This window comes from Hipposideros armiger, unplaced genomic scaffold (genome assembly GCF_001890085.2).
Source record: "Hipposideros armiger isolate ML-2016 unplaced genomic scaffold, ASM189008v1 scaffold_181, whole genome shotgun sequence".
NCBI classification, from domain to species: Eukaryota; Metazoa; Chordata; class Mammalia; order Chiroptera; family Hipposideridae; genus Hipposideros; species Hipposideros armiger.
In genome coordinates, this window is record NW_017731531.1 from 802,803 (window position 1) to 818,337 (window position 15,535).

The window sequence follows — 15,535 nt, forward strand, 5'->3', positions numbered from 1 at the left end:
AAAAAAAAAAAAAGTTTGATATGGTCTTCCACAAGATTTACCAGCATCTCCCAAATTTGTCCACACATTAGAATTACCTGAAGGTCTTTTAAAAATTCCAAAGTCCAGGCCACATTACACAAGAATGAAATCACAATCTCTGGAGATGGGACAGAGGCATCTGTATGTTTTGAAGCTCTTAGGTGATTGCAACATGTGGACGAGCCTGGAAACCACTGTGACTTCCACTTCAGTGCGATGGCTAGAAGACAGGAAGCAGGGGCTGAATAAAGTGTCTCCTGGGAAATACTGAAGGGCTCCCTTCATTGACCTCTAAGGCCCCAAGAGTCTATGACTTTATAATGTTAGCGTTTTGCAAACAATCCAGTCTTTCAACATTGCCAAATTTGTCTTTTTCTCCAGAATATTATTTAAAATATTACATATTTTTCTAATTTTTCATTTAATGTAATTTAAAATGAACCTGTACAAATGACTAAAATATTTTCCAACAAATATTGCACTGAAAGAATTTTCACAACGAATAGTCAACAAATTCAAATATAACAACTTGTATAAAGTCTCTATGTCTTCCTGATTATCAAATTAAAATCCAATTATTTCTTTGTAGTTTTAAAAACAGACAAATTATCTAAATAAGTCAAGAATAATTAAATCTAAGTACACTCCAGACTAATAAAATTTGTTTCCAACGTTTAAAATTAACATTTTTGGCCATATATTTATAAAAGGTTAAATTTTTAATTCAACATTTAAATTGAAAGTTTTTCAAAATCCCCCAAATTAGTAATAAATAAAGTTTATTTATAACTACTAATAATTTTATTAGTAATTAATTAATAACTTTTATTATTAATTAATAATTTTATTATTTAAAATAGGATGTATAAACCATCATTATTAAATGGTTTTAAAACATAATATTGATATTTATTGGTTTTATTTTAAAAATATTTATCTATCAATAAATATTTACTAGTTTCCTTCATGAAAAGGAAAAGCAATAAAGAAAAAAATTTTTTTTCATGTTTTAATTCCAGAAGACATGGAATAACTAATCATCTTCCCTCCAGACCTATTTTAGGCACAAGCTTACATATAAACACATACGAGTTGTGATCAAACACTGTGGTGAATGTTTACATAAAAAAAATTTATTACAGTAAAAGCCACATTGCCACTAATCCCCCTCAAAATACTCCCCCTTGCTTCAAACACATTTATCCCATCATTCTGCCACTTTCTGAAGCAGTTCTGGAAATCCTCTTTCATGTTTTTACTTCATCCTCCAACATGACAACATTCCATGTCACACATCACTTCTGGTACAGCAATTTCTGTCAAATAAAAACATTATGGTGTGTCTTCATACACTTTATTTACTGGGTCTGTCACTATGAGACTTCTGGCTCTTCCCCAAAGTCAAAATGACCATGAAAGGAAAACCTTTTGAATCGATTCAGGACATCAAGGCAGCCACGACAGCGCAACTAAAGACCCTCACGAAAGAGGACTTCCAGAACTGCTTCAGAAAGTGGCAAGAACAATGAGATAAGTGTGTTCAAAGCGAGAGGGAGGATTTTGAGAGGGATTAATGACATGTCTTTTACTGTAATAATTTTTTTATTTAGTCACTGTATTTTTTGATCACATGTATTTCTTCCAAAAATATGGTATTTCAATTAGAGGCTGTATAAATTGGTACACAGACAGACACTTGGAAAGAGGCAAGAGCTTATAACTCTCATGTGTGCTAATAGATCCTAGACTAACAGCTTCAGGAAAAAAAACCACCTTCACTAAGAAGGGGCTCCTTTCCCTACCTTGGCTACATACAGTACTTCAGCCTCTAGGCCTCTTCCATTCTTAGGCCCTGAAAGTGGATAGAGAGGTGCAGATAGAACTATCCGGAAGTCACCAGAGACACCACAAAAGAATGAAACAGTCACCCCGGAGCATTAACTGGCTTCAAATTGTTGTCCTTAAAGTAAAATACTTACCCTCTATTTTACCTTTTATATAAATCTTTCGTAAATTAATCCTGTTTTAATAAAGTTACCTCTACATATTAATTAGTAACACAACAGACTCTCTTAGAGAAAACATGGATAGTTTGGGATTGTGAGGAAAGGAGAGAATTCATTCGAAACACCTGGTAATAAGCCTCATGAAGCTGGTGGCTGTGAAACTTTTGAGACAGCTGATAAAGGTGCTGCAACCTTCTACATCCCTCAAAGTTTTCTCCAGTGATTGGGAGGTGCATTAGAAATACAATAATGGAAAAGTCATTACAAAAGTAGGAAAATGGGAGAGTACATAGAGAGGAAAGAACTTAATTAAAACTCATACCACCCAGGCAAAAGTAATGAAGAAACAATAAATGACACTATTTCTAATCAGAGATTGCCAAATTCATGTCCTGGTCTTTCTATTCCAAAAAATATTTTTTTTCCTTTAACAATTGTGAGATGGAAGATGTCTGCTGGGATGCACAACGTATTTTTTAAACTATTGTTATTTAATAAGGAGGGTACAAAAAGCTGAGGAAGGGCCGGCCAAGTGGCTCAGCTGGTTAAGAGCTCGCTCAAGAGTGTGAACTCTGAGCAGCAGGGTCCCTGGTTTGATTCATGGCCCGAGCTGAGCTGCCGCTGAGCTGCCAACAGGTGGCAGGATGGCTCAGCTAAAAATAAATAAATAAATAAAATAAAATAAAAAAGAGTGTGAACTCTGAGCAACAGCAGTTCAATTCACGGCCTGAGCTGAGCTGCCACCGAGCTGCCACGTGGCAGGATGGCTCAGCTAAAAAAAAAAAAAAAAAAAGTTGAGGAATTGAACAAGGGATATTCATCAGAGTTTGGTTCATTTTGTCAAAGGGAAGGAGTCAGGAGTCAGGGACTCCACTCGTGAGTCAAGAATTACCTTCAGGGGGGCAGCCAGGTGGCTCAGTTGGTTAGAGCACTTGCTCTGAGCAACAGGGTTGCCGGTTTGACTCCCACATGGGATGGTGGGCTGCGCCCCCTCTCCCCCGACCCCAACTATCCATAGATTGAAAAAGGTGACTTCAACTGAGATGCCAATGGATGGCCAGATGGCTCATCTGGTTAGAGCACATGCTCTTAACAACAAGGTTGCCGGTTCGATTCCTGCACAGGATGGTGGGCTGCGCCCCTGCCCGCAACTAGATTGAAAACTGCAGCTGAACTTGGAGCTGAGCTGCACCCACCACAGCTAAGACTGAAGGTCAACAACTTGTCTTGGAGCTGAGAGATCCTGGAAAAAACACATTGTTCCCCAATAAAGTTAAAAAAAAAAAAGAATTCAGGGTTAAAAGCACTCTCCACAGTTCGGGAACCACTAGAAATGATTGCCTACTTGCCTAAATAGCTCTAGGCTGACTTTTCTACAAATTTTTTTTAGGTCAAAATCAACTTTGAATCTCAATGAAACATACAATGAATATCAAAGAGAGTGCAAATACATACACATCAAAGGAAACAAGAAATGTATACAGGACTACAACTGAGAGAAAAAACAATCAAGATACAAATTGTAAGATACCTCCCTCAATGCTATAGAAGAAGAAGGAATCACCAACACAAATAGGATAGGAGTTTTAAATTGTTTGATAAAAATGCTTCGATACTATCATGAAAATGTTTAAAACATCACAGGGCATGGCAAGTATGTTTTTAACAGCAAACAATCTATAAGCCATCACTACTTTAATAAGAAAATATTTATGAAGTGTCAATCCCAAGAACAGAAAGGGTAAAATTCAAAAGTAGACCAAATTCAAACCACTTTAACAATTGAAGGGTAATAGTGGATGGCAAAATAGGTAAAGTAACATGGTACAAAACAAATATAGCACAGGCTACACATGTGTTTCATACGCCATACGTGGGGAATCTAAAGTAAAGGTAAGGATTTAATTAAGTGACATACTCTTATATCACTAAAAGTGAACACTTAAAATGGACTAAAATTGAACACACAAAAAATAACATTTTAATACAATGATTTATGGGGGATGGCAAAGAGAGCTAGAGGTTTACTTTTTCTCTCTCAATTTTAAAGCACTCAGACAGTTCTTAACTTTAAAATCATGTGGAAAATAAATCATTACTCATTTTTAAAATCCATGGAGTAGTAAAATTATACGAATTTAAAATAAAATATTTTAACATTTTAATTACAAGAGATATTCATAGTCCTGGAAAGTCTTGGGGCATATACTTATTCCTAATGATAAAAGAAAAGAAAATTTGCACAGGAAAAGTCAAATCTATTGCTTGCAATAGATTATGTACAAATTATAAACAAAAGAAAACTTATTCACAGGCATGCAGAGTTTTGAAGGCAACCGGAAGGGTGAGTGTGTAAGGAAACTTACAAGGTCAAGGGCTGGCTGACAATCAAGCTGGTACATGACGTCCATCAAGAACATCACTGACATCATAAACTAAATGCTCTGCAGTGAAAACTGGAGATATCTGTTGATATGAAAGATAGTTGTTTATCTACACAATTCATACTGTAGGCCATATTTCAAAAAAAGAAAAATCTAAATTCCTAAATCAAAGTTTTCATTGGTTTCATTTTGCTTTGCTTTTGTCTAAATCAACAGGCTGGCAGTGCTGGTGGCCATGAACCCTCATTTATCAATTTGGTTTCTTCACCATTTGCTGTGGCTGATTGTTCTGGCTCAGTTCTTGGATTCTCCAAGAAACGGTTACTAATGCATAGCTAACTACTCATTTAAATAAGAAATTAAAACATAAGTAGGGAAAGATTAAAACCCTGCTAATGATACCGTGTTAAAAAAAAATTAAAAACGAGGAAAAGGTCTGATTTCCTTCAAATCTTGCACCTTGAAAGTAAGTTGTCATTAGTCTTTCATTACATCACCCACAAGGAATGAAAGAGCAAACTTTGTCTTTAGTTAATACACCTTAGTCTCTCAATTCCAAGTATGTCAGAGGCACCAGCGGTTGACGGTGAAGGTGGACTTCTCTCGCACGTTCTTCAGGGGATAAAAATTTTCAATAACAACAATGAAGCTCATTATCTAATTCTGGCTCTTTTTCTATTTCTTCTTGATTGTACTGCACAGCTGTAAAACAGAACCGGATTTATCAAAATTTCACCCTAAATACTTTTCTCACCCCTCTTTTATTAGGTTGGCTATCTTAAAAATCACATTATTACAATACATCAAAATTTTCATTATATTTTCCTCATGTGAAAACTGGATTTGCATTTAGGCTGATGGGAATACAAATCTGTTCAAATTAGCATGAAAAATAATGCTGTTGTGAACAAACCTTGGTAAAAAATATGTATAGCCATGTCTCAAAGGATTTTTACCACTATTTGTAAATAGTTCTCTATAGTGAGTTAAATATAATACAGGACCATCGTCTTTCAAAATAAAATTTTAATTATATAGACCTAAGTATTTTATAAAATGTACATGCTTCATGAAAATTCATGTGTGAAACAAAACCCCAAGTTACTAATACATACCACTAAGTCAGCTAAACCAAAGACACATCTAAAGAAGTATGAAGAATGGTATAAATTAAACACAGGACCAATACTTTCTAACAGAGCTGGAAAGAGTACAGTTAGCCACTCTCTAAGAAATAATATTCACTCATACATGCCCAATACTCGCAAGAACTGGAATTCCTTAAATTCATAAATAATTTTAAACTAACAATTCTTTTAAAAATTATAATAAATTATAATAACTTGCTAGAAACTGTGAGGTTTGAATAACATCCATCATTTATTCATGCCAAAAAAGCATTTTAAGTAATTTCGCTAAGCTCTCCTCCAATTACTTTCTGATTTAACCCCAGTCTAAATATCTCAAAGAGTTTACCCCAGGAGAATCTCTGTCTTATCACAATTTCTGGTCAAAGATAGAGTAATCAATAAAAGGCTATCCCAGACCATTTTTAAATGTGTCCTACAATTCCAACAATAAAGATATGACTTCTTGTCCAGCTCTAACGATACATAGTATTACTCTGTTGAGTGACTTTTGTGGGGTTTTGTGGTGGTTTTTAAGCTGAATGAATATAAGCAGGACTTTTCTAGATTGCCGTCTTTAATGTTGGGATCCATAACTTAAGAAAAAAACCTGAAGTATGTTTGGAGGAACATGCAATGATTGTTTAACAACTTGTAAAATGAGGACTAAGAGTTTAAAAAATTACGGATGTTAAAAGAAAGAATGCAAAATTATGAGGTGTGACATCGGATTGGTTCACTCAAAAGCTTTAAACATGCCTTCCTGTACAACAGAGGTAGAAAAGTTTAACAACTACTATTTCCCAGCCTCCCCTGCAGTTAGGATGTGGGGAGCAGCCTGTGGAACAGTTCAAGGAACGTTCCACCCCCACTGATCCGTGAAGAGATGAGGACAACTGAAGCTGCTTCTGAGAAATACGTAACAGGAGGTAACCTGCTGACAGCCTAACTTGATAAACACAACCTTTGCTAAGGGGAAATTGTTTCCCCATAGCCCCTGCCAAGAGGAAATTGTTTCCTCTATATAAGCTTTGTGTGAAAATAACCTGCGCCACTGCTCCGCCATCGGCAGTCGTTTGTCCTCCCGATCCCAGCTTTCGACTCTGTGTCTCTCTTCACCTCCCACCCAATCCACTCATGCAACTCCGGTTGTTGAGTGGGTCTCAACAAGTGGTGCCTGAACAGGGACCTGAGTATGGATTGACGGAAAACTGAAAGTGAGGAGACTCCCTTCGTGGCGAGGTGCGCACCGCTATGGAGAAGGTAAGGGAGCAGCATAGTCGGGAGTAAAACATGGGACATTCAGGGTCAAAGGACCGCCAACTTTTCGTGCAAATGCTTAAGACCATGCTTTGTGCCCACGGTAGCCGCGTTAAAACACATCAGCTAGAAAATTTTTTTGCATATGTACAGGACACCTGTCCTTGGTTCCCCGAGGAGGGCACCATAAATTCCGACACATGGCAAAGAGTCAGAGAACAGCTATGCGAACAATTCACCACCGAAGGCCCGGAGGACGTTCCCGTAGAGACATTTACCTTTTGGGGGCTGGTTAGGGATAGTCTCGACCCCAGACCAGAAAGCTCACGTCTCCCAGAAAGGCAGCCTCAGACTGTGGCAGAAAATCTCAAAAGTACCCTTGAAGGGTACAAGGCTCAACGCCGTACAGAGAAAGAATTGGGGGCGGCTGGGGAATCCGAAGAGCCCTTGGCACCTGAATATTCCCAGGAGCTGGCAAGGGAAGAACAACATTATAACCCGGATCGAGAAGATTATTTTGATACGAATGATGAGGGCAGTCCCGGTCCCCCCAGAGATGCGGCGTCGTTTCTCGCTGCCTGGGCCAGTCACCAGTCCAGGTGAGAGCCCTCTGCCCCGCGGGAAGAGCCTTCTCCCAGGGCACGGCCTCCACCTCCTCACCTATTGCCCTTAAAGCCATCGTGCCCTAAAGGCGTGCTCCAAGAGTCCAGCCTAACCCGGGGGATACGGCAAGCCATGCAGCGGGGTGAGGATGTATTGTAGGTTTTCAACAGTTTTGCTTCCCCGTGATTGAGTGCAATGTTCAGGGACAGGTAGTTAGAGAGTATACCCCTATCCCTTTTAAGACGCTCAAGGAGTTAAAGGCGGTGGTCACCCAATATGGCCCAACCTCCCCTTTCACCTTGGTGCTGCTTGAGACTATCAATACAGAGGCAATCACCACCAATGATTGGAAGACAGTGGCTAAAGCATGCCTCAAAGAGGGGGACCACCTACTCTGGAAGTCTGAGTTCTCAGACCAATGCCAACTGAAACTTACTAATCCAAAAGTTCTGGTGCAGGAGGTGCTGTCACACCTCAAGGGTTTTAACCCAATTAACCTTCTCCAACACACGTTTTGGTATCTGCTATGTATTATACTTCTCTTGCTACTCATCTTATGCTTCTATCCAGTCTGTGGAAGAATCATCCGAGCCTGGTCTCAACATTAGGGTTCCAGGTATGGTCGGTCCAACAATCAGATGCACTCACTTGAGACTTGCACTCAGAACCGAGTTACACGGGGAGCGAGGCAGGACATGAGGTTTCCACTGTTGCCGACACAAAGCCCAGCAGCGGTGGTGTGATTCTGAAGCTGGCAACTGTTCACATCTTCCAAACCCAGTAGGCAGCTTTTCAATCTGATAAGCAGCTTCTCGACTGTTCCCAAAGCAGCGGCTTCTTCGACAGCCCTCACTTGTGATGTAGTTTCTATTGTAGAAGCTCAGCCTCTGTTCTTTGTGTTTTCAGCCCTCTCAAAGATTCTGTGAGCTATCTATACCCCTTAACCATTCCATTTGATAGCTAAAGGAGATTCCATTACCTACAACCAAGAATCTTGACCCAGGCAGAATTTGGTAGCTAGAAGGTGCAGCAAGTAAAAGGATCTGAAGTATGAAGTGGGCTGCATTGAGGAGGTAGGGCTTTGGGCTGTGGGACCTCATACCAACTGATGTTAAAGTATCAGAGAAAGTAGTGGTAGTGTTTCAGAATGATACATGTGGGGGCTGCCTCTTGCCTCTTTCAGCGAAGTTCTACAAGAGAGATGTGACTCAGGTTAAGGTTAACAAGTCTACAGAAATGGAAGGATATATAGCTTTGCTGAAGGAATTGCTCTCTCTCTACACAATGAATTGACCAAGTCCCAAATCTGGAGCCCTGAAGAATTGAAAAAGTCAACTACCACAGTACCCCAAACTGAAACAATTACAAGGTTCTGCTGCTAAAGCTTCCTTAACTGTTTTCAAAAACCTTCCCTTAAAAGTTTTCTGCCAAGTAATGGGAGCCATCCTAAGGAAAAAGATCAGCTCAAAACTTGCCAACCCATCCAAGCTCATAGTTTAAAATGATTTTGGGCCGGCCGAGTGGCTCAGCTGGTTAAGAACTCACTTGGGAGCGCCAGCTCTGAGCAGCAGGGCTGCGGTTCAGATCCTACCTTGAGGGCCAGTAATGCTCGCCCTCTACAGCTAAGATGATGAACAACAGCTCAACCTGGAGCTGGGCTGCTGTGAGTCGCCAGCGACGGCACAGGCTGCAGTGGGGCTGCAGTGGGCTGCCATACACTATCATGAGTGGCTGGCAGCCAGTAGCCAGTGTGAGCTGCCAGGAGCCACTGTGAGCGGTTGACCAATGACCAGCGACCGATTGCCTCACCCGGGAAGAGCACAATGATCATACCAACATGGGCCAGTGAAGCGACGTCCTCCACAACTAGACTGAAGAACAAAAACAGCAATTTGTCTACCTGTCCATTACCCTTCCCTGATTCCCCAACGCTGTTCCCCTCCCCCCAATTCCCCAATAAAATCTTTAAAAAAAAAATGATTTCAAGTAAGTACCATTCATTTAAGACCCCAGAGGAGAACAAGACCACAAGCCAGCAAGCAAAGATGAGGTTCTTTGTTAAAAACTAAGTCTAAACAAGATCTTTGCAGTTCCTCATGGTAATAATTGAAGAAAACAGACCAGAAACTTATTAAATTCTTAGGGAACTGTCTTGCAAAAACAAAACAAAACAAAACAAAACAAAAAACCCTAAACCTGGCATGTAATAACCTATAAGTATCTGAAACAATCCTGAACCCCTAAACCCAAAATAACAGGAAGTGAAGTGCTAAGGCTGTCTGGCCTCCAAGAAGGGCACCCTTTCCAATGCTTGTTCAGATGTGTCCTTGAAAATTAATTGACAATGAAAACTTCCCAGAGGGCAACAGCAAGGGCCCCTTAGGACATTAGACAAGTAAGTTCCTCTAGGAAGTTGAAACTATCAGGAAGATGTTGCTAGTTCCCTGATGGAAAAAAACAGGGAATATGTATTTACAGACAGAGCAGAGAGATCTTGCTATTTTTAGCAAGCAGTATTTTTTTGGTATGGATGCATGAGTGCTATGTTTCCTGTTTTCCCCCTTTCAAAAAAGTAAATTTGACTGCAGTAATCCTGTAGCTATCCCACCATTACAGATATGGTGTTCATGGGGCAGACATCTTGCTTTTTTTAGTTTGTAGATGGCCAGAACATAAGAAACCACATCCTAACCTGATGGAGGGGACTATACTCAGATATCATGGTCTTTGAGGTATATGCAATAATGGACTGGATTGGGGTGGTTTCCTTTGGGATGGGGGAAGTGAGTGTTTTCTATGTTTCAGAAAAGTGTACAAAGATATTCAGGTGGCCAACAAGGCTGATTGGGTTAAAATTAAAAGTTGCCTATCAAGGGGCCGGCTGAGTGGCGCGTTGGTTAAGAGCTGGCTTGGGACGCCAGCTCTGAGCAGCAGGGTCCCAGTTCGGATCCCACATGAGGGCCAGTGACACTGCCCTCTACAACTAAGATGGTGAACAACAGCTCGACCTGGAGCTGGGCTGCCATGAGTTGCCAGCAACGGCATAGGCTGCAGCCCCTGATGCAGTGGGCTGCTGTAAGCTACCGTGAGTGGCTGGCAGCCAGCGTGAGCTGCCAAGAGCTGCTGTGAGCCGTCCAGAAGCCGGCGACCAATCTGCCTCACCTGGGAAAAGCACAATGATAATACCAACATGGGCCAGTGAAGCAACGTCCTCTACAACTAGACTGAAGAACAAAAGGACAGCAACTTGTCTGTTCCTCTTCCCCAATTCCCCAGTGCTGTTCCCATCCCCCAATTCCCCAATAAGATTTAAAAAAAAAAGTTGCCTATCAAACATTCCCCCTTCCCATCTTCCTTAAAGAATCCTAACTTTAGTTGGTCACAATGCCACAACGATTTCTCATCTTCTCTAGCAGTCAGATGGCCATGTGACCCAGTTTAAGCCAATGAAATTAAGTTCAAATGCTGTGTGATTCTCCAGGAAAACCCAAGGAAGCTGATTTACCTGGGAGAAGTTCCTTTTCTTGCATTTCCACCACCTGCAAAAGCAATCTTGGGGCAGTGAGGATGAGATAATTTTGAGGATAAAAACCATGCACTGAGGATAGCAGAGCAGAAAGGAACCTGACACCACCTACTTACAGGTTTCTTTTATGTAAAAGGGAAAAACACCTGTTTAGTTTAAACCACTGTTATCTTTGGTTTTTGTTTTATGTAGCAGAACCTGATCTTAAATATAGAGTATAAAGCAAAAATACAAATGAAAAATGACGCAAAATGGTAGCAAAAGCTATTCCATAGAATCTCTGGCAGTTAAAGGTGTTGAAAGTAGGAGAAAGATACCAAGCAACACTGGGGAATACAGTGGTCTCTTCAGAAGAATTGTTAATATCAAAAAGACTTTTATTGACATGGGGGATGATAAGCACCCATAAAAGAATATCTATCTTTATGAGTAAGTGAGAGCAATTTATTTGAATAGCAATAGACAGAGCTTTCTCACTTAAATAGTTACTGATAGTTTCACTAAATTATAACATTAGGCCACTTAATTAAATCACTTGAGGAGAACAAAGTAAAAAGAAGGGAGGTATGAAAGTGAGAGCAGATATTGAGTTTGTTTTCTTCTGGGTTCTGGTAGACTTCAATCCTTAAGTATCTATGTCCAAAAAAAAAAATGTATTCTCATTTAGAAAGTATCTTCCTTTATTCCATAATATGCTTTAAAATATTTATTGAGTAGAGAAAAACAAAAGGAGATAAAAAGATGACACAGATGTTGATTTTACAGTTTTCTTCCAAGTTCGGTGGACTTCGGACTTTAAATGACTGTTCAAAACAAAAACAAAAACAAAAAACTCTCATTTTAACAAACAGTATCTTCCTTTATTCTGAATCTTCTTTTATATATAGTATTTTAAAAATATGCTTAGCTAATCATAGATTACAATTTAAAAAGTTCTCTGATAATATCAATTGATTAGAAAGAATTATGAATAATGTTGAAATAAAGCATTTCATCATAAATGTTATTAAATTATAGAGCTTTTGAAATGTAATGATGAATAAAAATTTTAGAGGCCTTTTCATTTTTCTGTAATAAAGGTGCTCTATTGCCACAAACATATAGAAAATAGCATAGATATTAACTTGAATTACATTTATTAAAAATGTGGATTTTAATTATTCAATTTTTTATTTCCTTAAACAAATAAGCAATCAAAATTACATACGTGGCTCAAACTTCGATTCTCCACCATGGCCTGGTGGAGAAATTTCTTGTTGTAATTTTTTTTGTTCCATCTGCTGTACAACCTAGTGAATGGAAAAAGAATGTGTTAAAAGGATTATTTGATTTTTTCTGATATGTGTGACCTTTGACAAATCACAACAAACTAACTGAAAATTGTTTTCCAAAATAAGATAGTCAAATTTTAAAATTTAGATTAATATTCAACAAAGCAGTTTTAGAAAATATCAAAATTTAAAATACTATAGCTAATAGTACACTGCAGTATGACATTCCCAAGACACAGGCTTTTAGCACAGCTCCTAAAATTCTTTTTAATGCCACAATCCTTTTACAAAATCCCACCTGATGATATTCCTGCTTCTGAGCCTCAAGCTGGTCATGCTGACGCTGTAGCTCTTCTTTTTGTTTTTGAAGCTCATCTGCCTTTTTCTTAAGTTCATTTTCTTGTAAGGAGATAAGATTTTCATATTCTTTCAGCTCTTCCTCTGTAAAAAACTGTTGCTGATCCAATGTCTAAAAAAAGAAAAGAAAAGAAAGAATAATCTTAGAAATACAACAAATAAGGTCTGTTTCAACTTTAAAATTCTATGATTAGCAAAGTATAATAGAATATAGTATTATACACCTTTTGGATAAGAAAGAAAGGAAAATAAGAAAATGCATATTTATATACTTATCTGAGCAAAAGGGAAAACAGGAACAAAAACCTGTAGACTAATGAAATTGTTTGCCTACAGAACAAGTAAGAGAATTGGGTAGAAAGGACAAAGGGAATGAGGGAAAGGAAATCATGCTTCTCTGAACATACCTTTTTGGTACAGATTTATTTTTTGGAAACATGTCAATGCTTCACATACTCAAAAAAAAGCGGGGGGGGCTGGGTGGTGGGTGAAGGGAGTCAGAAGGTGCAAATTTCCAGTTATAAAATAAGTCATGGGGATGTAATGAACAGCATTGTGACTATTATTAATACTATGTTGCATATTTGAAAGTTGCTAAGAATATATCTGAGAAGTGCTTATCACAAGAAAAAAAAAGGAAATAAATCCACAAGGATAGAAAAATCCCCCAAACTGAAAACAAACAAAAGCAAATAAATAATACTTTCATTTTAATAAAATAACTGACAGAGGGGGAGGGAAAGAAAGAACTAACCCAAGAAGCTTTTGATTTCAGTATTTGGACTATGTGCCCTCATGTTAAAAACAAAAAATCTGAACAAATATTAAACTCCTGTTTTGCAGAGGCATCAATTAGCAATTCTGAAACTCTGTACATCCTAGGAGCAAATAAGTAGATTATTATTGTGGAAAATGGAAGCCAGGTTTTCTATGAAATATGGAAGAAGGAAAAGATAAAATGCTGTATTAGAAATGAAAGTGTTGGATCGAAATGTAAGGAAACACTGTGAACTCATGAGTTGTAATATATATTGACAGCTAAATATATAAAAATGAATATAAATGTGTGTGTATATGTGTGTGTACAAGTATGTGTATATAGATGTACATATACACAATATAAATAAATAAAAATATATTTAAAAAATTTTTAATTCCCCAACTCTGTTATCTGACAAGGCCTGGAAGTAATGGCACTTCAGTAGCAAAGAGCACATCCAGTGCCCAGATCCTGGTCTGTAATATCAATAGCCACTAAAGACAAACAAACAAACCAGTGTTCCTCAGAAAAATGTCTGATCCCAGAGGTGGGACAGATAAAGAACAAGATGAGACTTGAACATCTTGTTATGCTAAAAAAAAAAAATCCTCAAAGAATGATGGAGACATGCCAGAAGGCCACAAAAACCAGTCTGAGGAAACCCCCACTTGCCAAATCTGGGACAATTTGAGCATCAAAATAAATGATAGTAAGGATTCAAGCATATTGAATAAAAATAAGAAGCCATGAGTTGACATTGATATAAACAAATAGAGAACAGGTGAGGGATAGCTTTTTCTTACAATAGAAAGGCAACTGATAAATGTAGAAGAATGATGATTAGAAAATCACCATTTGTCCACAGTAACAATTGATGTGACCAGAATCATCAGTGAATGCTAAAACTAGTAGATAATGAACCTCAAAGTATACCCTTAAATATACATTTTTTTAAAAAAAGAACATTAATTTCTTATTATTGGAAATTTAAATTAGTACACTTCCTTGAAAAGCACTTTTACAAAATATATCAACAGCCTTAAAAAGATTCCCTTCGTCCTGGTAATGCTACATTGAGAATCTGTCCTACAAAATAACCCTAAACACATAAGAAGTTTTATATAAAAATGTGTTTATACCAACACTTTTTAAAATAACAGTAAAACACTGAAGATAATCTAAATGTCTAACCCTGAGAAAACAGTTAAGCACTGAATAGCTATTAAAACAATGCTTAATCCCCTCCCACAATTCCCCAATAAAATCTTTTAAAAAACAAACAAACAAAAAAACAATGCTTAAAAATAGTATTTGGAAATACTTTTGATATAATGTAGAGTGATTTAAAAAAAGCTGACTTCTGATTCTGGCAGTATAGTAAGTTTCACAAGATACTTTTTAAATTAGAAAAGGTAAAAATAGTAACTTTACAGTGAGGAAACCTGGCAGACATCACATTAACCAAATAATCAAAGTTAGCATTGCCAGTTATGGGAATAATCAGCAGCATATGCCTCCTGATACAATGCACTTAGCACCACTTCAGTGATATTCCTACCAGAAGTAGGAATCATAAGGAAACAACAGACACACTCAAACTGATGGATGATAGTCTACAAATTAACTGGGTGGGACTCTTTGGAAACAGCAATGCCATGAGACACAAAGACTCAGGAACTATTTCAGGCAAAAGGAGAATACAAAGACATTACAACTAAGTTCAACGCATTATCTTGGGTTTTCTTTTGCTATAAAAGACCACATTGGAAAAATTGACAAAAATCTCAATAAAGTCTAGAGAAGAGCATCGTGTGTGTAGGATTTATAATTTTACTGTGATTATGTAAGAGAAATCCTTGTTTGCAAGAAATACACATTCAAGTATTTGAAGTTAAAGCAGTGTCATGTGCAAACTTACTCAAAAATAATTATATGCTATATATACATACACATACGCACAGATTAAAAATAAAGAAAAGCAGGGCCAGCCGAGTGGCACGATGGTTAAGAACTGGCTTGGGACGCCAGAGGGCCCCAGTTCGGATCCCACATATGAGGGCCAGGGACACTGCCCTCTACAGCTATGATGCTAAACAACAGCTCAACCTGGAGCTGGGCTGCCATGAGTCACTGGCAACGGCATAGGCTGCAGCCCCTGTGGCAGTGGGTTTCCATGGGCTACCGTATGTAGCCAGCAGCCAGCGTGAGTGGCCAGCAGCC

The 15,535-nt window shown here is 38.2% G+C and overlaps 1 protein-coding gene across 2 annotated transcripts in view; it reads right to left on the bottom strand.

The window, feature by feature from the left end:
* Positions 1 to 11,583: 11,583 nt before the first annotated feature.
* NUCB2 (nucleobindin 2) overlaps positions 11,584 to 15,535 on the bottom strand; it is a 33,793-nt gene continuing 29,841 nt past the window's right edge. For both annotated transcript variants that reach the window (XM_019652526.1, XM_019652527.1), the window contains 3 exons: positions 12,497 to 12,667; positions 12,135 to 12,216; positions 11,584 to 11,730 (listed from right to left, as the gene is read on the bottom strand). In XM_019652526.1, coding sequence (XP_019508071.1) covers positions 11,723 to 11,730; positions 12,135 to 12,216; positions 12,497 to 12,667 — 261 coding nt within the window. In that variant the 3' untranslated portion in view covers positions 11,584 to 11,722. The remainder of the gene's footprint in view (positions 11,731 to 12,134; positions 12,217 to 12,496; positions 12,668 to 15,535) is intronic.